The 22,264-nt window shown below is 44.6% G+C and overlaps 1 protein-coding gene across 1 annotated transcript in view; it reads left to right on the forward strand.

Moving 5' to 3' along the window:
* Window positions 1-22,264, forward strand: part of Vwa8 (von Willebrand factor A domain containing 8) — a 304,908-nt gene that overhangs the window by 230,953 nt on the left and 51,691 nt on the right. Inside the window, exons 36-37 of the mRNA XM_075950004.1 lie at window positions 263-344; window positions 4,262-4,466. Of these exons, the coding sequence (XP_075806119.1) occupies window positions 263-344; window positions 4,262-4,466 (287 nt within the window). The remainder of the gene's footprint in view (window positions 1-262; window positions 345-4,261; window positions 4,467-22,264) is intronic.

The following is a 22,264-nucleotide window of genomic DNA, read 5'->3' on the forward strand; positions in this document are numbered from 1 at the left end:
GCACTTGGGCCAAGGAACAGTTGTCAAGTTTTGGAATTTGCTGGAAGGTCAACCCTAAGATTGGAGAGACTTTATACTGTTTTTGCTACTGCTACCCTCAACCTTTAACTATCTACACATGACTAGTTCCTTGCCAAGCAGTTCCCAGAGTTCCACTCTTCTCCTGAGAATTCCATTCTGTGTTAGCAGCATTCAAGCATGCTTGGGTCCACTTTGGTATCAGCACCCCTTAACACTTGCCTTGTGTCGTGATTATTTGCAGGTGTTACCCCCCCACAGACAGCTGGCTACATAGAGGTTACTGATCTTCAAGCAAAGAAACTCCGATACATCCCTGTCCCCAGGTAATCCGTGTCGCTTCTTTTCTCACCGTGGTTTGTTGGATGAAAATGAACGAGTTCTTCCTGTGTGCTCTGAAGAAGTGCATGGCTCCTGCTTCTCTCTCCACTTACAGTTGGTTTGTGTCTCACCATTCTTCTGGATGTGTTAATGACATTTTTATTTTCATTTTAGGAAAACATCCAAGCGGGTTTTTTTTGTTTTGTTTTGTTTTTAATTGAGAAAAGGAAAGGAAAAGTCTCCGCCTCCTCCCAGCCTCCCATTTCCCTCCCCCTCCTCCCACCCTTCTCCCCCTCCCCCCACTCCTCTCCCCCTCCCTCTCCAGTCCAAAGAGCAGTCAGGGTTCCCTGCCCTGTGGAAAGTCCAAGGTCCTCCCCCCTCCGTTCATGTCTAGGAAGGTGAGCATCCAAACTGGCTAGGCTCCCACAAAGCCAGAACATGAAGTAGGATCAAAACCCATTCAAGCGTTTTTAAATACAGTGTGCAGGCATGAGTCCCTCAGGCCCTGGCCTGTTCTGCTTTGAGTGGCCTGTTCTCATTTTCACTTTCTGTACCAGGAACAACACCGTCAGTATTGCAGAAATTTTAATTTTGCTGTTTATTAACTGTACTCGTTTCCTGAAATGGATGGTTCAGGATGTCCAGGGCATTTAAATAGCGCCAGTATCACGCTGTTTCTAAAGCTGATCCTGTCCATTTGCAGTCACGTCAATTCTGCGGGATTCAGGGTGGACCCTGGTACCAGGCACTGCTTCGGTTATTGTCCAGCAGTGGCAGCCAACCTTTAAAGCAGGGAAATGTGTGGTCTAAGCAGACACGGACACTCCTTTCTGCTGTGGGGACATGGATGTGCTCGCCTGAAGCCCTGAGGCCATGCCTCGTCTCCTGTTTTCCAGCTGAGGCTGTGCCTCCCTTGGTCTTCTTGTCTTTTACTTCCCACTAACTCACCCAGAACCTCCTTCTAACCCAAGGATTCTCAACCTTCCTAACAGTGCAACCTTTTACTACAGTTCCTCATGCTGTGGTGACCCCCAATTATAAAATGATTTCATTGCTACTTCAGAACTGTAATTTTGCTCCTGTTATGAACCGTAATGTAAATATCTGGTATGCAGCCTTTGGGTTGTGATCCACAGGTTGAGAACCACTGTTAATCTTTCCACACTGCTCTAGATTAAGATCCTATTCCTTGCTCTGGTGTTGTCATGTGACTAAACCCTTCCCAGCTCAGTGGGTACAGCTCTGCCTGTGGTCCAAGGCAGATGAGACTGGAGAACTGTCTACTCTAAGATGAAGGCCAGGCCCAGCAGAACCTGAGGGCTACTCAGGGCAGCACCGGCCATGTCTCCTCACCCTTCAAGTCCTAGAAGAAAAAACAGCTAGGCGTGGCAGTGCAGGAAAACTCAGCAACGGCTCTGTATCTCATGACCTTTAGTCAGACTTTAAAGCTATGGAAAATGAAATCGTTATTCAGAGAGGTAAATTTACCTTCTCTAATTAATATGACTTCTTAGACTACCTTAATATGTTGTCTTCATGGGAGATGTTGTTTAATCATTTAGGAAATGTCATATTCCATCCTAGCTGTACATTCCTTCAAATATACAGTTAGTTGAGAAATCAAAGCAAAGAACGTCCTATGGTGTCTTAGTTAGGTTTTGTATTGCTGTGATAAACACCGAGTCTAAAAGCAAGTCTCAGAACTCTCAGGCCCACGCTCTCACTGGGGGAAGTCAGGTCACAAGCCTGGAAGCAGGAGCTTAAGCAGACTCCATGAATCAGCAAAATGCCCTGCAGATTTACCTATAGGCTATCTGGTAAAAGCATTTTTCTCAGTTAAGGTTTCTCTTCCCAAATAAGTCTAGGTTTTGTCACATTGTCAAAAATCAGCATAACTGCTGTTACCATTTCTAAAGCTTTGATCATTTTTCCAATGTTTCTCTTAAGCTGTTTGGATCTGTGTTCTTTACATTCTGTATGAGCTACTTATTCTCCTGGAAAGGCAGCTGGGTGTACAGCAGGTGCCAGCAGTGCACACAACTTGTTCCTTTAGACTGATGCTCAGTGTAACCCATCCAAGCAATATTTCTTAGAGCTGCATAAAGAACATAAGAAGAGGGTTAGGGGTATACTCAGAGGTAGACTGTGTGCCCAGCAATGTTCAAGGCTTGCTCTTCATTGCCGGAGAGAGGAAGTAAAATTAATGATATATTTTACTTAAACCATTAACTTTTGGGATATTTTCAGTATAAAAAAAATTAATGTAAGCTAGACATGATGGTGTATGTCTTTAATCCCAGCTCTCAGGAAAGAGGATCTCTGCAAGTTTCAGGCCAGCCAGGGGTACATAGTGAGACTCTGTCTCAAAAAAAAAATCCATTTTCTTCTAGGTCTTTCAAATCTCAGTACATATTTTATACTTATAACACATTTCATATGACACATAATTTAGATTATGGTTCGTACATCCCGATTCTTTGTTTAAATTAGCCAGTGCTATATTTGATACACCTTAGAAAGGAATAAATCATCTAAAGTTAAGGTGGTAGTTGGTGCATGTGTGTATGTGTGTATATGTGTGTGTGTGTGTTAGTTAAATGTCTGCTGAACATCAGGAGTGTTCCACATGATGCCTTTCTTAATTACTGTGTTATTGCTGTGATGAAACACCATGACCTAGGCAACTTTTGAGAGGAAACATTTAATTGGGGGCTTGCTTACAGTTTTACAGGGTTCGGTCTATGATTGCCGTGGCAGACAGGCATGGCACTGAAGCATTAGCTGAGACTTCACATCCTGATCTACAGGCAGGAGGCAAAGAGAGAGTGAGACTGGGCTTGGCTTGGGCTTTGAAACTTCAAACCCCACCCCCAGTGATATACTTCTTCCAACAAGGACACACCTCCTAATCCTTACCAAAGAGTTCCTCTAACTGGGACCAAGCATCAAACATATCAGCCTATGGGACTATTCTCATCCAAACCACCACAATAGCTAACTTCAAATTATAAGAAAACATAATAAAGTTGCATAACTGCAGAGCTGTTGACTGAGGTTTCTGTCCTGCCTGGTCTCGCAGTCATTCAGCCCCCAAAGAAACATACAGAGGTCTATATTAATCATAAACTGGTTGGCCTAGTAGCTCAGGCTTCTTATTAACTCTTATACTTTATATTAGCCCATAATTCTTGTCTATGTTAGCTATGTGGCTTGGTATCTTTTTTGGCGAGGTAGTCACATCTTGCTTGCTCTGTGTCTGGCTTCTTCTCTGTCTGGGTGACAAACTGCAGACTGAAACTTTCCTCTTTCCAGAATTCTTGTTGCCACACCTCTACTTCCTGCCTGGTCACCATCGCCCTGCCTGGTCACCATCGCCCCGCCTATACTTCCTGCCTGGCTACTGGCCAGTCAGCATTTTATTAAAAATAATACAAGTGACAGGATAAAAGACCATTGTCCCACAGCATTTGTCCCAAAGCACAGGAGCCAAAATGAATGCATTTTTTTCTTCAAGTTTTTGTAGCATATGTTTGAATTTGGCTAGGTTTTTATTTTGTGGTGCTGGGAAGTTGAACATGCAGTTCTCTCCTGGTAAGCCCCGCCTCCCTCCACGTACTCACTGTATCCTCTGCAGCTGGAATGGCAGGCACTGAAGTCCCTCCTCTCCTTGCATAGCAAGTGCTTTAACCACTGAGATGTCTCCTCAGCCCCTGAGTGCATTCTCCTAACCTCACTGCGTGTACCTTTGGGATTTTCTTGCACGGTGTGATTGGTAAAAGCAGACTAAAGCAACCCTGCATGGGAGAGTGGGAGAGGAGCGGGCGCAACTCACCAAAGTGGGGGGGGGTAGCATTGTGCATGTTCAGGTGCCACATGCCTGCTTCGCATGGTTCCTGACCTTTCCTCTGGGCTCCGTTTTCAGTGCAGAGTCTCTCTCGCCGTACACCGCATGGATATCCGCTGTTTCAGACACAGATGCTCTACTGGCTGAGTGGGACAATAGCGGCATCGTGACCGTTGATATGGGAGGGCGCGTCAGGCTTTGGGAAACCGGACTTGAACGGCTGCAGCAATCACTCATGGAATGGAGAAACATGATTGGACAAGACAGTGACAGACCTCTGCAGGTATCACTTGAATTGACCTTTCTTCTCACAAATTGAGTTTTAAATGCCACCATTAAGGAAACTTTGTGTTTAGCCACTCCAATAGCTCACACGGCTAAAATCATTTTTAAACTTCTAATAGAAGATAGTCGCTCCATCTTGAGTGACAAAGTAAGACTGTCTTATCTCCCTGCCAGTGTTTACATGTACAGTTCCCACCGTCACAGCATATACATGTCCTCAACTTGTACTTCTCAGCCAGGGGCATCTCTGGTTTTCTGCATCTTTTCTGCGTTGTATCAGCATGGTTGCTGGCATCTGCGCATGCTGCCTGGGAAAGCAATCCCCTAGGGATGTCGTGTAGAGCAGATTCCTCCAAGGTCCAGAGCTCTAGGCTGGAGGTCAGCGAAGTGTACCTCCAATAGAGTTTGTCCACACCTCTCTGCAGACAAAGCAGGCACTATGCATAGGTGCAACTCTGAGAGAGCTACAAGGACAGCTCTTCTGAAGATAAGCCCACAGCTGCAGAGGTAAAGTGCTCAGCTTCTATTCTTGGTGCTGTCTGGACTAACCAGAGGAACAAGGCAAGCTCATTTATGTTAAAGCATAAATTAAAGGATCAACTTGCAATTGATTTTAATCTTCAGAACAAATCTTTTCTTGTTACATATTGTTGTTATGCAACAAAAAGAAAGGTAGGCTCCAAAATCAATTGATTGGTTAATTAGTTAATTACAAGAAGGGTAGGTTGCTCGCAGCCGCGTCACTCTGCAAATAGCCATCAACAAGGTAAGGCATTTCCACTAACAAGTCTATCAATAATTGATTAATAATTGCTACTTCATGTGATTTTCCTTGAAAGAGATGTGAGTACACTTATGGATGAATGCTACATCTTTCTCTAAGATTTTTGAAAGCTTACAGGAATGTTTTGAAAATCTCAAACCAAAATAGGCTCGTGACTTCCAATACTTTTGAAGAGACAAAAATATATTAACTAAGTTGAGTTAAAGCAAACACATTGCTCTAAAATGCTGTCAGTACGTAAGCAGCTCAATTGTAGCAGCAGATTGACTGCTATGCTTGATGATATTTAGGGATCTAGTTACCTGTGGTTCTGCTCAGAATTATTCTAAATGTTAGTTTCCCCTCCATTTGAACTTTTGTTCTTCTGTTTTCATTGGTGCCTAGCAGTAAATATTATTGTGTTTGAACTTCTAAGATGTTTTCTTTGAATTTCACACATAATGTGGAGATCGGAGATCCTGCTATACCTGTGGCCAAGATGTGTAGTCTTGCTGGGCATGGCAGTGCACGGCTGTAACCTCAGCACTTGTGATGTGGAGGTAGGGAAATCATGAGTTCAAGACCGGCTTGAACTATATAGTGAGTTCTAGGACAATCCAGACTCCATACCAAGACCCAGTCTCAAAAGTCCAAGAGAAAGAAAAAGGAGTCTTTAATCCCAGCACTCAGGAAGCAGAGACAGGTGGATCTCTGAGTTCAAGGCCAGCCTGGTCTACAGAGTGAGTTCCAGGATGGCCAGGGCTACTCAGAAAAACCTTGTCTTAAGAAACAAAAACAAAAAGAAGGAAGGGGGAAGGAAAATATTGGTGACTTAAATTAAGCTTCTTATTTCTAAAAGGCCTTGAAAGAATCTTTACTTACAATTTAAAAGTGGTTCTTGGCTGTTTAAAACATCAACCCCTACTTATTTATGTCTTAATTGTGTAGCGTTTTCTTCCCAGGACTTTTCTTTTTTTTTTTTTTTTTTTTTTTTTTTTGGTTTTTCGAGACAGGGTTTCTCTGTGGTTTTGGAGCCTGTCCTGGAACTAGCTCTTGTAGACCAGGCTGGTCTCGAACTCACAGAGATCCGCCTGCCTCTGCCTCCCAAGTGCTGGGATTAAAGGCGTGCGCCACCACCGCCCGGCTTCCCAGGACTTTTCTGATTATATCAAAGATCTGTGCTTTTCCAGCCTCCTCGTTTAGTACAGACGAGCAACAATTCAGGCCTTCCTTCATGTTCTAATTTTATCAACAAAATGGCACTGGCAGCTGAAGCTAAATAGTTAAGCTAGAAGTGAGTAAAATTATCTCAAGAATAACCAAAATATTATTATCTGAACTTCCTCTAATCAAAATGTTTTCTCAGAAGTGTTTAGCTTTTATGTCCTCAGCTCAAAGTTCAAAACAAGACAAACTTAGTAATAAAGTAATATAAGTCGGAATTAATGGCATTTTGATTTGGAAAATAGATGTTTGTCTACATGCTCCTTTTACCTCCACTATTCCTTGATCCTTACGATATTAAGTATGCATACTTGGATACTCAGACAGAAAAACGAATTGAGTATGCATCCTTATTCTAAGAATGAATTATCCGAACAGTCTGCAGTTGTTTGAGCTTGTGGTCGGATCTCTTGTAAATGACGAGGCAGTATATTGACGACTGTATGTGGCCTGCTCATGCTGTTGTTCACAAGTAGATTGTACAGCCAGATCTAAATAGAAGTCATTGCCAATAATAAGAGGTAATACTTGTCTTTTACAGTTCCTTTCCTAGTCAGCCCTCAAGCTACCCTATTTGTGTTTACTCAGAAGAGCTCTGCTTGCTCCTGGTTTTGGAGCTTGGAAAATCCCTCTTACAGTGGGGAGAGATATCTCATTCTTGATGCCCTACTTCTTCCTCTCTGGGATGCCAACAGCGTTCCCTGACTCTGATGGAGTGATCTGATCTCCATCTAGTGGCCATTAGATGCACTACACACATTACTTTTGAAAGGAAAGTCAACCTTCTGCTTGGGTGATTTCCACAGACCCTTGTGTGGCTGGGGTTGGGTAGTGTATGCTCCTCGGGTCAGCAGTGAAGGCCTGGAAACCAACCTGTCACACTGTCCTCTTCGTCTTTTCCTGATTCCTCCATGGCTAGCAGACGGGCTGTCCTTAGACACACAGACAGTAACTATACTGCCCTTAGCGTCTGCCCTTGGCGTCTGTGCCGTCTTCCGCTGTCTGGCAGCACTCGCATGGAAAGCATGCTTAGCTGAATTTCTGTTAATGAATTATTTGCTGTATTTCCACATGAGAACACAGGGAGTACCTACTGAACTCTTCATGTAACACGTGTTCATTAATTTGACACTGACAAGAACATGTGACTTTCCTATAATTAACAACTATAACAGTACATTTGAAGTATTACTGTAGGATCCATAGTTAGTGCTTTTAGACTCTATTTTCAGAAGCACTGGTTAAATATAAGCCAGAATTCGTGTAGTTGTATTTCACGGTGTTACTTTTGTTTATTTTATTACAGTGTTATTCCTCCAAACAGTTCTGTTATATCTACACCACCATTTTCCTCAAAAATCAAGTTATCTCTGCAAAGCTGTCAGTGACTGTTCTTGTGAGGAAAGGTTGAACGGTCACAGCTTTCAAATGTCATTTTCTAATTACAGCAGGAAAATCAGGAATTTGATCTCTACATGGTACTGGTAGAACCTCTGTGTCTGTGACCTTGGAAGAACACTCACTGAACAATAAACTTTTAAAAGGGTGGACTGAATAACCAGGCAGTACTAGAACCTGTACACCATTGCACTTAGGATGCTGCTCAACACATGGAGGCACACGGTCAACATGTAGACAGAGAGACGCACGGTCAGCGTGTAGACAGGGAGACACATGGAAAGACGAGCAAACGAAAGACAACTGAGTGACAGGAAAGTACCGCTGTCCCTTTGAAGGAAGTGCTCTAGGACTGTGAATACATGTAGGTTATTATACATATGTACATGTCTGTTACCGTGGTAAAACACCACAACCAAGGCGACTTGTAAAAGAAAGTGTTTAATTGACCTTAGGCTCCAGAGGGATGGAGTCCATGATGGAGTAAAGGCCTGGCGACAGGAACAGCTGAGAGCTTACATCTCAAGCTGTAGGTGGGAGGTGAAAAGCCCTGGGGATGGCCAGGAGCTTTTGAAACTTCAAACCCAGGCCCGGTGGCACACTACCTCCAACAAAGCCACACCTCCAAATTCTTCCCAAACAGTTTCACCAGCTGGAATCCAAGCATTCACACTTAGCAGCTTCTGTGGCCATTCTCATTCAAATTACGATACGTAACTGTGGGTGGCCACTTTTTTGTTGGTTCTTAGTCGGGGAAAACATTCATTGTAAGTTTAGTTTCCTTTTTATTATATTATATTATTTAAAACAATTTTTAAGTTTAAACTTATTTTGATCATATTCTTCCCCTCCACAAGTCCTACCAGATCTTCTCCCCCTCCCTATCCACCCAGCTTTAAGTTCTCAATCAAAAACACAATAAAACAAAAAACCAATACAACAACAAAACCCTGCAAAACCAAGAAAACAAAATAAAACAACACCCAAACAGAAAAAAAACCTAACCAAATAAAAGCACATGTGTGCACACATCAAAAAACAAAAACCCCTGTGGAGTCCACCACTCCTGAACATAAGGCCTGCTCTGCAGTGGTTGAAATACCCAGTGTCCTGGAGAGAACTGATTTTTCCCTCCCCCAGCAGGTTATGAGCGACAGCTCTGCTGGTAATATGGCCTTTTCCAGCCACTAGCTCAGTAGTTTTGCAGTTTTTGTTTGTTTGATTGGTTAGTTGGTTGGTTTGATTTGGTTTTGGTTTTTCAAGACAGAGTTTCTCTGTGTAGCCTTGCCTGGCCTGGAACCAACTCTAGATCAGGCTTAAACTCACAGAGATCTGTCTGCCTCTGACTCCCAAATGCTGGGATTAAAGGCGTGTGCCCCCACCGCCCAACTAGTTTGGTAGTTTTAAGATTCAGTTGGATGATAAAGCCTGTTTTCGTATGCATTGAACTTACCTTTTTTCCAGTGTACAGGCAGTTATCAGAATCTTTTAGTGCGCAGTTCCTCCTTCCATTTGCAGAGGAAGCCTGGTCTACTTGCGTGTTTTGTTTTGCTTTGGCCAATAACTCTGCAAACAGTCTGGTTCAGAATTATTCAAGCCTTGTAGGGTTGTTACTCGTTCATGTCTTTGGGGAATCTCCTTTGCCTAGGAAGGCCATGCCTTTCCAGAAGTGTTGCAGTGTCCGCTCCAGTTCTAGTCATGTACAAGTGCATCTGCCTGTTCCTGACGTGATCTAGCGGTTTGCTTATGCGGTGACCCTTCAATGGCTATGCCTATGGTGATATTTCTATTGTTTATTCCTGCTAGAGAAATCCATAGAAGTTAATTTTGTCTCTGTAAGGTTTTCAGGAGTCCTTTGAAGAGTGTGAGCTCTGGCAAGTATACCTAGGGTATGCTGAAGGCAGCTTGTCATGCCTGGCGATGGGGAAGGAGTGTTAACAATGTGTGCCAAGCTCCCTGGCGTAGACGTTTCCTCCCTGCTGATTTCAAGCTACCAGAGGTCACAGTCTGCATACACGATTCCTGAGTATTTTGCAGTGATCTCTCACAAGCTGGTAGGATTTAGATCCAGTGTGCTCCAAGCTGAACTAGCTTTCTCCTCAATGCTCTGGGAACTGTGATGGTTTATTAGAGAGAGAGAGAGAGAGAGAGAGAGAGAGAGAGAGAGAGAGAGAGAGAGAGAGAGAGAGAGAGAGAGAGAGAACGAGAACGAGAACACAAGACCTTTCTGAAATAGGGCGATGGGCCTGTGAAGAGAAAGGATGAGAAAAGGGAGGGAAAGGAAGACTGGCATTGTATAAGGTGGTGTCACGCTGTCTGGGAAACACAGGAACCCACAGCCGTGCTAACTACAGATAGCAATGTCCTTTAGGAGAAGAATGTTTTCTTCTGCTGCTGGAGATTGAACCCGTGGCCTCACACACACCAGGCAAGTGCTCTGAGGCACAGCCCCAGCCTATTAATGTCCTTGAAGCAACACCTGGGTTTGAGCAAAGATCTAGAAAGAAGTGTGCTTTCCAGTGATGTTCCTGGACTCGTGCGTGGAGACTGCCTTCATACCTGATAGTAGCTAGTTGAGGTTCCCACCTACCTGAGTACCGCTCCCGTCATCACCCCCTCAGAATAGTTTCTACCCAAGTACCGCTCCCGTCATCACCCCCTCAGAATAGTTTCTACCCAAGTACCGCTCCCGTCATCACCCCCTCAGAATAGTTTCTACCCAAGTACCGCTCCCATCACCACGGCTCCAGAATAGTTAAACCAGCTACCACTTCCCTAAGAAAAGAAATCCTGAAGTTTGTGATTCTTGGGCAGCTGGGAGTTTTTGGTTATTCCTTGTGCATATTCAATGAGATAGCCCTATAATCTTTGCATATTCGGTAAATAGCCCGATAATCTGTGCGTATCCAGTGAGACTGCCCTGTAATCTGTGTGCATCTAGTGGAAGTTACATGATATCACTGTGCCTGTCCAGAGAGAGACAGCCTATAAACTGAAAAGTGTGGCTGTAGCAATTCAAAATAAGTATCAAAAATAGAAATCCTACCTTGCCTGCAGACTCTGGAAAAGACCTAAGAAGTCTTTAGAATGTTCTGTTCAAATCATCATCAGTACCATTTCAGTTTCTTGCCCGCATGCCAAGCTTTAGGACATTGTTTTATGTTGTTATCCCACAGCACATATTATTAGGTCAGTAAATAGAGGAGCAATATTAGAAATGTTTATTAAACGTAGAAGGAAGCAGATTTAAAACATGCCAGTGTTATATTAAAGTGTCAAGTGGGCTGACAGCCCATGCTCTGCAAGTGTTATGACTGGGCGTTTTTAGTATGTATTTATGTGGCCAATACATCACAGTGGCTACAGAAACAAACTCTCTCACCATTACATTTCTAATAAAATTATGATTTTTTTTACCCATAAGCAGTATAGCCCATTTTTTTAAATATTTATTTATTATATTATGTGTATAGCATTCCTTCCTGCAAGCCAGAAGGGGGCGCCAGGTCTCATTATAGATGGCTGTAAGCCACCATGTGGTTGCTGGGAATTGAACTCAGGACCTCTGGAAGAGCAGTCAGTGCTCTTAACCTCTGAGCCATCTCTCCAGCCCAAGTATAGCCCGTTTTTGAAGAGAGATATCTGGAAGAGTCAAACCTGACTTCAGAGCTGTCGCTCATGTTGTGTGTGATTGTCAGCAAATTCCTTGTGCTTTTGAAGTTTCAGTCCCTAATTGTGGTGCACCGATAATGCTGTTTGTGTGTTACAAAATCCTTATGAGAATGAAATACTTTTATCCCTGGCACAGAATAAGTGCGCAGTAAACAGTAAGAATTAGAGACTTAGGACTTAAGTAATATTGGCTACATTTGTTTACTGTTGCTATGGAAACAAAGCCGCAGTAAAATGAAATGCTATTACCCAGATACCACTAGTGGATCACGACCCAGTGAGCTATATGTCATCATCTGTCCCGGTGTTCAAGTGTAAGCTTTGTTTATAATCCCGCTTAGAAAAAGTTTTGTCAGGCCCAAAAAAGGAATTGGAAAAAAAAAAGTCTTTGCTTAAAGCTGTCATCTTGAAGAAGAGCAGAAAACCAATGGCAGGACAATGGTCAGTAGGGGATTATGCTTGTTTAGCTCTTCAGGAGACGAGCTAGAGCAAGTTCAAAATGCACAGCAAAATACACAGCCTGTGCCCGAGCCCGAGAGCAGGGGAGAGCGTGAGTTGGATCCCGCGCTGGGTTTTCTTAGTCCCCACGTCCCCCCTTTTTATTTAACACTGGAGCTTTAGGGATTGAAGGCACATCATAGCCCTGAAGGTCGGAGTGGGGACGACACAAATTTGCCAGCCTGTGCAGGGGCATTAACTGTGAGGATCCCTCTCCCCATCTGAGGCTCCCAGCAGCTGGCCCTCCTACCTTCCAGGAGACTAGCACAGCCTGGAATAGGAAGATAGGGAATCCGCCCTCCACTGGGGTCCTCAGAAGACAACTTCCACGCTTCCGTTCCTCATATGGGAAAGCCTCTCTGGAAGCCGGCAGGACTTTTGTGATGAAAAGGTTCAGAGCCCCTTCCAGATCCACGTGTTGGCAAACTCTACCTCGATGCAACCACACACATACAGTCACACAGACACAAGCATGTGCATGCACGCGCACACACACACACACACACAAAAGGAAATGTTGGGATAAATAGCAGAACTCATAATAAGCAGATTTAATCAGTTGCTTTGGAGTAGAGATCACAGGAGAGGGGTGATGACGGCACAGAAGGCTTCTTTTATTATATATCTTCTAGTACCATTTGAGGCATAACTACGCACATCCACTAGTTTGGTAAATATAAATATTGGAAAAGACAATACTTAGTAAGAACAGGAGCAAGGGTGTGCATGGCACAGTTCCCTGGCGTGGGCTAAACCACTTCTCTGCAGCTCCTCAGCTCTTCAAACTGCAGGGCTTTAAGGGTGCTGACTCAGCTGTTCAGTCTTCCCCTTCAGATAACTCAAGGGCCAGCAAGATGGTTCAGTGGGTGAAGGGGCTTGCCGCACAAGCCTGCTGGCCTAAGTTTGATTCCCCAGAACCCACATAAAGGAGGAAGGCTCTGGGGGAGAACTGACACCACAGGACTATCCTGTGACCTCCACATGTTCTCCCATACACACACGTGAGGTGCATGTGCACACAAAGACATAATAAACTGGTTTCTAAAAATAACCCACAGCTTCGGAATTAAGCACACTGCACCCTGTCTCTCCCACCAAATGCAGACAGAAACCCCATACAGATGTATCTACAGCTAGTGAAGCCTCTAAAAATATCGCAAAAAGTTTACAGCAGAGAAGCTGAGCTGAGGAAGAAAGCCAGAATCTGAGCTGCCACCGAGTCAGCTGTGGCCTTTGTAAAGAAGGCTGCCCTCAGAAAGCAGCCAGAAGAAGAAAGGCTCATCCGCCCAACAGACAGTGCCAGCGAGCGCCACACTGCCCACAACCAGCACCACACTTACTGACCAATGGCTGAGTGCTGGTGGGCATAGGCACAAATGACCACACCCACCATCCCTACCCAGTACCACACTAGACGTGTTAGTGCCATAAGGAAATATAAGCGAAAGCCTGGCGAATCCACTTTTTAAAAAACTTAGAAGTAATAAGTTTGGCAAAATCAACTACTCATCTCTGCATCACCAAGTTAGTTATAATGTCGCACATACACACACACACACACACACACACACACACGCATACACACGCACACATGCATGCATGCACACTCACCGTTTCTAAGCAGCTCCTCCCGAGAATGAACTGCTGAGGGTTGGGGTTAAACACGGCGTATGTGTTTGGTGAACACTGTGGCACACTAATGCAGGCCGTAGGACTTGAGTACATGCAGAGACAGACAGAGTTCCCTGGTCAGATCTGACATGCCCAAGATTCCGTGTCTCTCCAGGCTGACCTGTAGATCTAGTGCTACTCCAAGCAGTTCCCAGCAGGACTTTCCTAACAGCTGAATATAAGCCAACTCGAAATTTTTATGGAAAGGCAAGGAAGTAACATAGCCAAAGCAGTCGTTTAAAGACGGATAAAGTGGGAGATTGTGTTACCCAATTTTAAGGTTTACTGCAAAACTACAACAATCAAGACAGAGCGATGTTGGCAAAAGGATGAAAGAACAGATCGATGGGACAGAATAGAATGTCCAGAAATAGATCAGAAGCATACTGCCAATTAGTAACAGGCCGCCAGAGCATTCTAATGGAGAAGATAGCAAACTGTGGGAACAACTGGACAGCCGTATGCAGAACTAAATAAACGAAAAAATAAAAACAAAAAGGTTTTAAAAATTTATTTAAGGGGGTGGAGAGATGGCTCAGCTGTGAAGAGCACATGTTGCTCTTGCGAGGACCTGAGTTCATTTGCTGCACCCGTGCCAAGCAGCTCAGGGACACCTACACACCCAGCTCTAGGGGATCTGACGCCATCTTCTGGCCTCTGCAGGCATTGCACTCATGCTCAGATGAATATATATATATATACATATACATATACATATATATATTCATGATTTAAAATGAATAGTAAAATCTTTGGTGCTGGGAAGGTGGTACTGTGGTTAAGAGCCCTTGCTACTCTTGCAGAGAACCCTGGTTTGGTCCCCAAGTACCCACGTGGTGACTCAACCTATAATTCCAGTTCCAGGTGCGTCGCTTCTGGCCTCCACAGGCACCAGGCATGTATGTGGGGCACACACATACACTCAAGCAAACACTTATACACATAAAATAATAATAATATATTTTTAAAACATATTTTAAAATCTAGAAATAAAATTACCTAATGGCTGGCTGCCATTTCAGAAGGAATAATAGTCTGCTGCTACGTGGCCCAGCATCCATTATTATCTGAAGAATGTGAAACTGTTTAAAAACCACTCTATACAGGATGGCCAGGACAGCTTAGCGGGTAAAGGCACATGCTGCCAAGCCTGGCCACCTGAGTTCCATCCCTGTACCAGCATACTAGTGATGGAACTCGTGGTTCTACCTGTGCTCCCTCCACCCAGCCACATGGCCCAGGCAGCATTAAGAGTGCTTGCTGTTTGGTCAGTATTCCAGAAATCCACTCCCCACCCCTGCTAAAACCCAAAAGTGCCAATGGGGTTCAAAACTTAGCCCTTTTCTCTATGTAACCCCAAAAGGTCACAGAAGCAGGTGTTTCTAAGGGGCCAAGTAGTGCTATCCAGCTCCCTGACATCCTCAGCAAGGATGCTTTGGGATGCTCTTCAGTGTTGATCATGGCAAGCAGGAGTCTCATGAGCCTTACAGTGTCTCTTAAATCCTGGACACGCTTCCCTCGGGTCGCTAAGAGTTGTCGCATTGCTGTGTCACACAGTAGGCCTGCAGCTGGATCCCAGAGGATCAAACCTGCTGGAGGAAGCACCGTCACCACAGGGGTGACGTGATGTGGCACCCAGTGGCACCCCAGACAACTACATGGTCAGGTGCTTGCCCAGAACGAACGATTGGCTGACAGGAAGGCCCTGTCGTTGCAGTAAGCAGTACCTTGAAGCTAGCATGCGTGTTTTCCTTGAAGATGCAGATGCATTACTATGGAGTGAGTTAGGAACTGTGTGATTGTCAGTCCCACAAGTGTGCCTGTGGGAGAACCGGAACCCAACCTTTTCCCCTTATTCATGTAATTTTTAAAAGGTTTTCTAGTATAGCAACAGAATACCAGGATATCAGAAATCAAAGGTATTAGAGACCACAGTAGAGGACCCCTGCCCCTTGATGGCTTTGTGATATGAAGGTCATTTGTTGTAAACTTCACCTTTGCTAACCCAAGGAGCATCAGTTAACAGGCTTGTCCCATATCCTTGGAAATTTATTCACATTTCTGATGCATTATCTTACAAAAACAATTTTAGAAGTCACCAATTTGAGAATTCTTTTGAAATTTAACAAAAAGCTTTATTGCTCTTATTATGGTCTAGTTGATGTCCCTTTATTTATACAGAGGTCAGAATGCCTTTACTAGAAATGGCCGTTGGACGCTGAATAGGTACATCAGTAAAATGTTCTGTTGGAAGGGTTCTAGGCACACTGGCCCTAGAAACAGGTAGAGCAAGAACAGGAAACAGCCTGCGGGTCACCTGAGGTGTTGACATTTTACCTAACATTCTAGTATGTGCATCTGTTTGTTTCATTTTGTCTTTGAAGAAAGGGAGGGGAATCCATGCTGGTAGGGCAGGCACTACAGAGCAATGCTGTTGTGATGTTTACTTCTCAGTCATCATTGGGAGGTAGGTAGATGTGGAGACGGGCCCAGACCTGTTCATGCCAATACCCAGAGAGGTTAGATAGCTTCCTTTCTAGAGAAGTAGTATGCTTTTACTTCTGAAATTCTACACATTTACTTGTCTGTATGTACACACACTCGTCACGGCACACGGGTAGCAGTCAGAGGACAAGTGACAGGAGCCAGTTCTCTCCACCTCGTGGGTTCCGAGGACGGAACTCGGGTTTCCAGGCTTGCCCACAGCTCCCTTACCTGCTTAACCATCTCTCCAGCCTGTGATCTGCTTTTAAATGTATCTGCCTGTTTCTACCTTCTCACATGCCTCTGTCCAGGGCAGCTGGAGAAGAACTGCCCTGCTGTTTCTGATCCGCTTCTGGAATCCTTACAAATCTTGATTCTGTCCAGTGATCTCTTCCCCTTTGGTTTAAGAACTACTATAAAAGCTATTACCCCTCAATACTGTCAATGCAGTCAATTTTCGAGCTGAGTTTTAGAGGGAAGGGAATTGAAACCATAACAAGACCCAGCCCTACCCAGGGTTCAGCTGATTTCCCAGATGTGGTTCCATGTGAACCTCTGGAGACGTTACCTGAAGGAAAACAGAAGTGTGGGAAGGGTTTTCCCCGTTCCGGCTCACTTTCTAGGCAGGCGCAGTCTACATGTTACCTTAGGATCTAGAGCCAATAGCCGAGCCACCATTGTTCCTTGCTGAAGATGACGGATGAAGGCCCCCAGGGAGGAGACAGACACCCTGAGCTGCAGGACAGGGCAGAAGCCTGGCTGGTCTTCCCCACAGAGTCTGTTCTCTCGCTCATCAGGAAGAGCTGTCATTTTCAAATGGGCTGATTTGTCAAGTATGGTCTTATTTCAGCTATGCTTATATCCTCATGAAATAGCTGACATTTAATAAGTGAATGGATTTGTAATTACTGTCATATGGATATAGTGAAAATCCTTGAGTACAATATCAATGAAAATTGTGTATTAATAAGTAGTTCCTAGTCGCCCCATCCTCAGGAATCACCCCCAAAAGGCCCCAAATTACATATTCATCACCATAAAATCATTTTTGTTGGGTAAGATGTCTTCTTGCTTTGCCATCACATTTGCCGACTGCCAGCTTAATCAGTGGACTCTCATCCTGAACGTTCTATTGGTTTGCTATAAACCCCCATGTTTCCAGTTTATTTATAACCACACAACAGCGTTTGTCATCCAGTCTGGCTCCAGGAAGCTCAACAAACCACAGTTTCGTAAGCAGATGATGGCGATCCAAGCTGTGCCATTGGCAGGTTGTCATCCATTGAATTATAGACAGACAATGGGTGTGTGAGGCCTTTGAAATGCATTTAGCCAGCTGGTTCTGGTGAAGCACTTACTGGGGACCCAGCGTTGGGACCTTCCGCAGGGAGCTTGTTCTGTGCAGCTGCTAATCATGAAACAGAAGCAAGGAGCCAAGTGTTGCCAAACAGTCTGTAGCTCAGTGTCAGCTCAGGGCTGTAAGTTCTGTAAGTGTGCAGCTCGGGGAAAGTGTGAAAGGAGGATGGATAAGCCAACCAACTGGAGCTGAGGCTGGGCATCATCTCAGACGGAGAAGCCCAGGGCCCCTGCCAGCAAGCCAAGCAGTCTACCTCTGAGCTCCATCTGTAACCGAGGCTTGCCTTTTTAAATGGATGTGTTTGAGTAACTAAACACAAAGGGAGATTCATCCCAGGCCTTTAAAAACCCTGGGAGTCGGCGTCAGTATAAGGATTAGTATGGTGTGCCTTGTTGGCAAGAGGGAGAGCTGTGCCTCAAATCCGGAGATGACCAGACACAGAAGCCATTGGGGTGAGAGCAAATGACACAGCCAAGCACAAAGTCCAGAGGGCAAGTCCAGGTTCAAAACCAGCTATCCCAATGAGAGAGTGGAGTGGGCACAAAGCAGAGGTGACCGTAAGCCACCTCTTACGTAAGCCAGCGAGCCACCAAAAGCATATGAACTGGGGGACTTTAGGAAACGGCATGTGTTAGGCTCTGTGAAGTCTTATGAACACAGAACTTTCTCCAAACAGTTTAAAGGAGATTGACCCTCCAGGCAGCCCTTGGTTATCCCTGAATGGCTTAAGACAAGCTCGATTCAAGTAAATGATTTCCGTAACAAGTAGTGTCCAGGGCAGAGTAGAAGCCAGACTGTGTGAAAGCCAGCTGAGGTTCTCAGATTCCCTGACAGCGGGTGTTGCTGTGGGCTACTGGGTAGACACTGAGTGGGAAGATGGCTTTGGTAACCAATGGCAATGTGAAGCAGGCCAGCCACGAGGCCCAGGTAATGGCCAGGTGTGGAGTGATGCAGGCTGGGATGGGGTGGGGGGTTTAGGCAGGACTTACAGACAGTTGTACTTTGATGTCTGACAAATGACAGGTCCCCGAGGCAGTTTTGAGGTAAGCATTTTGAATGCACGCATCGCACAGCCATGACAAGACTGGTGACAGTGTCCTGCTGCCCTTTGACAGTAGGGAGCAGAGCTTCAAGCCGCTGTGCGGTAGCATCCTTACCAGGGAAGTGCAGTTCAAGCCATGGGATCGTTGGATGCAGGGAGAGAGGCAGAGCAGAATGCTGGGGCAGACAGAAAGCTGCATCTCTGGAAGCGTGCCCAGTCAGCCGTTTCTGAACACAGCTTCACAGAGTCTTGTTCTCTACGGAATCTATGTTCGAGTCATTGCACGGTACTGTAACTGAGAAAATGCTCAGGAATTCAATTACAGTTAGTAAATCTCTGCCTTCGGGAAGCCCCACTGTAAAGAAAACTCTTGATGCTTGTTTAACCCAATAGCCCTCAAAATTTATTTTTATTAAGAAAATACTTCATTAAGTATCTTTGTGTGTGTGTTGGTTTGAGGGTTTTTTTGAGATAGGGTTTCCTAGAACTCACCCTATAGACCAGGCTGGCCCCAAACTCAGAGACCTGCCTACCTTTGCCTCCTGAGTGCTAGGATTAAAGGCATGCACCTCCCTTGCCCTGATAGTAGCCACTTCTTACCTACTGTTACCTTCACTCTAGATTCCCATGGACTCTGAGTAGCAGAACTCTTAGAAGAAGCCCTTCGTGCTGATTGTCGCTATGCTTATCATGTTTAGGATAAATAAGTAAGAGGGCTGGGCTGCTGGTTAAAACAGTAATGTTCCCTTATACCTTTGAAAAGAAGAGCCGTTACCCATGTAATTCTGGGTTCATCCTGGAATCAAAAGATGTGCAAGAAGAAAGTATGAAGGCACATCCTGTATCTCAGTCTCTCTAAAAAGTGGAGGCCAGACTGGACCACAGAGAGAGAGCCTGTCTTACCAAAAGCAAAACCAAACAAGGGTAGCAGGGTATGGTGGCATGTCTCTGCTCTCAGAACTTAGAAGGTAGAAGAAGGATTATCTGGAGTTCCAGGCTGGGCTCAGCTACATGGTGAATTCGAGACTAGCCTGGGCTACATGAGATTCTATCTCAGAGGGGGGAAAAGTGAATGGAAGATGATGTTAAATAGGAGCACTAATTCAGCTCACGCTAATGTAAGCTACAAGTGCTAATTCTCTGTCTCATAGATCCAAGAAATCCCGGAGTGCAATGAGCAGCTTAAACATAGGTGTCAGCCTGCACGAGGGCTGTTCTTTCTCCTGGGTGGCTTCCTTCCCTCTCCCGTTCATTCCCTGTCAAGTGACCCCAGTGTCCTCATGAGGCTTTATGGTTGCCAAGACTCTGAATCAAATTTTCCAAGTCTTTCTTTACAGTGTTGAGTACATTGGGGTTTAGCAAGGTTTCCCGTATTTTTATTTTTAATACACAGTTATATGTAGCCTGGGCTGGCCTCTAGTCACTGTTTAGCCACGGAAGACCTTGAGCTCCTAATTCTAACCCAAGTGTCGTGATTACAGGCACTTAACTCTGCATCTGGTTTATGATGTGCTGAGGATCAAACCTGGGGCTTCCTACATGGCAGGCAAACTCTACCAGTGGAGTCCAAAGCTACTTGATGCTGGGCAATTCTCAGTATGTTTTATTTTAGGAGTGAACACCAGGTTGCAGTGCTGGGTGGGTTGGGCAATTACCCTGTGTTAACCCGAAGGGAGAGGACTGTGTTCAATTGAAATCCATCTCCTCAACCACTCTGCCTTCCTACTGATGAAGATGTAATACCAAAATCAAACTCCCTGTCCTTGACTGGTTCAGAGGGGCTCAAAATATAGAAGAGCTATCTCGTGGCTGACTGTAGGATCTACTATTTGGACTATGACGCTCCTGCTCTTCCCCTATAGCCCATAATTCCTTAGCTGTTTAAAACCAGTGGTACATCACCCTGTGCCTCTGGCTTGGTGGTGGCATAGGCTGGGATGTGATGTAAAAGCCCAACAGGAGCTAGCTTACCCAGTCTGAAAATAGCCCAGTTCTCACCAGCACCCAACTCCACGACTGGACGCTGATACATGTATGGCTACATGGGCGGATAAATGTGTGATATAGATAAGTGTATTTTAATATTTATTTATATATGTGATTCTTCTAATTTTTCTAAAGCTGCAATAGAACTTCCTTGAATTCTTGAATTTTAAGATAGGTCTTGAATTTTCACCTCCAAGTTTATCACTCTGTGTTCTGATCTTCCTTAAATATGGGGGGAATCTGTGTTTACTGATGCACCTCTGATGAAAATGGAGGGGTGGGGTACACAAGCTTTTTGTCCTTACACTGCCATTCCCAGGGCTTCTGTGCTAACCAAGTATGCATTTGATAAGGTGGCATCCTGGAGAAGCTTCATGAGAACTCTCCCCGGATAGGACTCTTACTTACCCTTGCATGAACCGTTGACAGCCAGAGGGTCTCAGAGTGGTCTCTCATTCACAGTATTGGAGAAAGCCTAAAGGATCACGGTGATGTGACTGTCACATATGTTGAATATTAATCTTACTTATAACAGCCATTTCTTTAATGAACAAGACCCAAGAAAAGCATTATCACTTTGTGCCTCATCTGAGATTTGGTTGGAGATACTTTTGCCTCTAAGCACAAGCTGGAGTCCAAAATGATATAATTATAGTGACCTTTTCAAATGTTATTTCACAGTTACCGTGTTATATTAAGCATTAACTTTAAATTGCTCCAGATTTTTGCTTGACTAGAATTATTGCTTGTACTGACCACAGGAGGGTGACGGTGAGCTTGGAACAAGACTGTCTCAGATAAGTCAATGCTAGAATTTTGTCTACTGAGCAGTTGTCATTGTATTATATGGAGAATTCTAGTTAAAAAGATGGACTTGGAGAACGGTTCAGTGATCTCTTTGTTCCTCTACCCAGTACAACCACAGTGAATACATCTTTTTCCTGCTTTTGCTAATATTCAGGCTCCTCAGTCGGGTTATTAGGAAGGGTGGCTGAACCTGGCTTGTAGGGGCACAGCTAAGGATGGTAACAATATGGCAATCCCAGAGAACTAGAAAGGCACACTTTGGCAGTGACTGTCATCCACCACAAAGTGACTCTAGAAAGAGGGAAAATGAGAGGTCCCCACAGCTTCTTGAGCAGTTTCACTGTAAGGACTTTCCCTAGCTGGACGGCTCTGTACCTCTTGCCATCCATTTAAACTCTACCCGCTATGGAGACCACTAGAAGGTCTTTTATAGGAAGAGTTCTGTGTGGGGTGAGGTGTCATGGCCTGAAGGATGGGACAAAGAAGTGGGTGTCTGAGTAAAGCCACACAGCACAGAGGAGTTCCTCAAGCCAGTAATTAAGGAAGGGGGATCCTTACCCCATTAGCATGTGTCTTTGAGCACCCACTTCACCTCTTTGGCCTTAATTTCTTTTTCTATGAGGTCAGGTAGATTTTAATCTAATCTTAAAGACCCTTCCACAGACAGCAACAGTCAACATGGGTCTGAAGTTTAAAAATATATACCAAAAACCTTCTCCATCATAGTGATCTGTTGGCTTCCTTTTTTCTGTCTTTTCTTTTTTAAATTGACTGCTTGGTCTATATGAAATACTTCTGGAACATTCTCTTCAGATCACGACAGCCACTGCTTCAGGTGTGTGCGTCTCCGTTCCCATTCTGAGGCCGGGTGTGAGTCATCTGCCCAGAGCTGCT

This window comes from Microtus pennsylvanicus, chromosome 15 (genome assembly GCF_037038515.1).
Source record: "Microtus pennsylvanicus isolate mMicPen1 chromosome 15, mMicPen1.hap1, whole genome shotgun sequence".
Lineage (NCBI taxonomy): Eukaryota > Metazoa > Chordata > Mammalia > Rodentia > Cricetidae > Microtus > Microtus pennsylvanicus.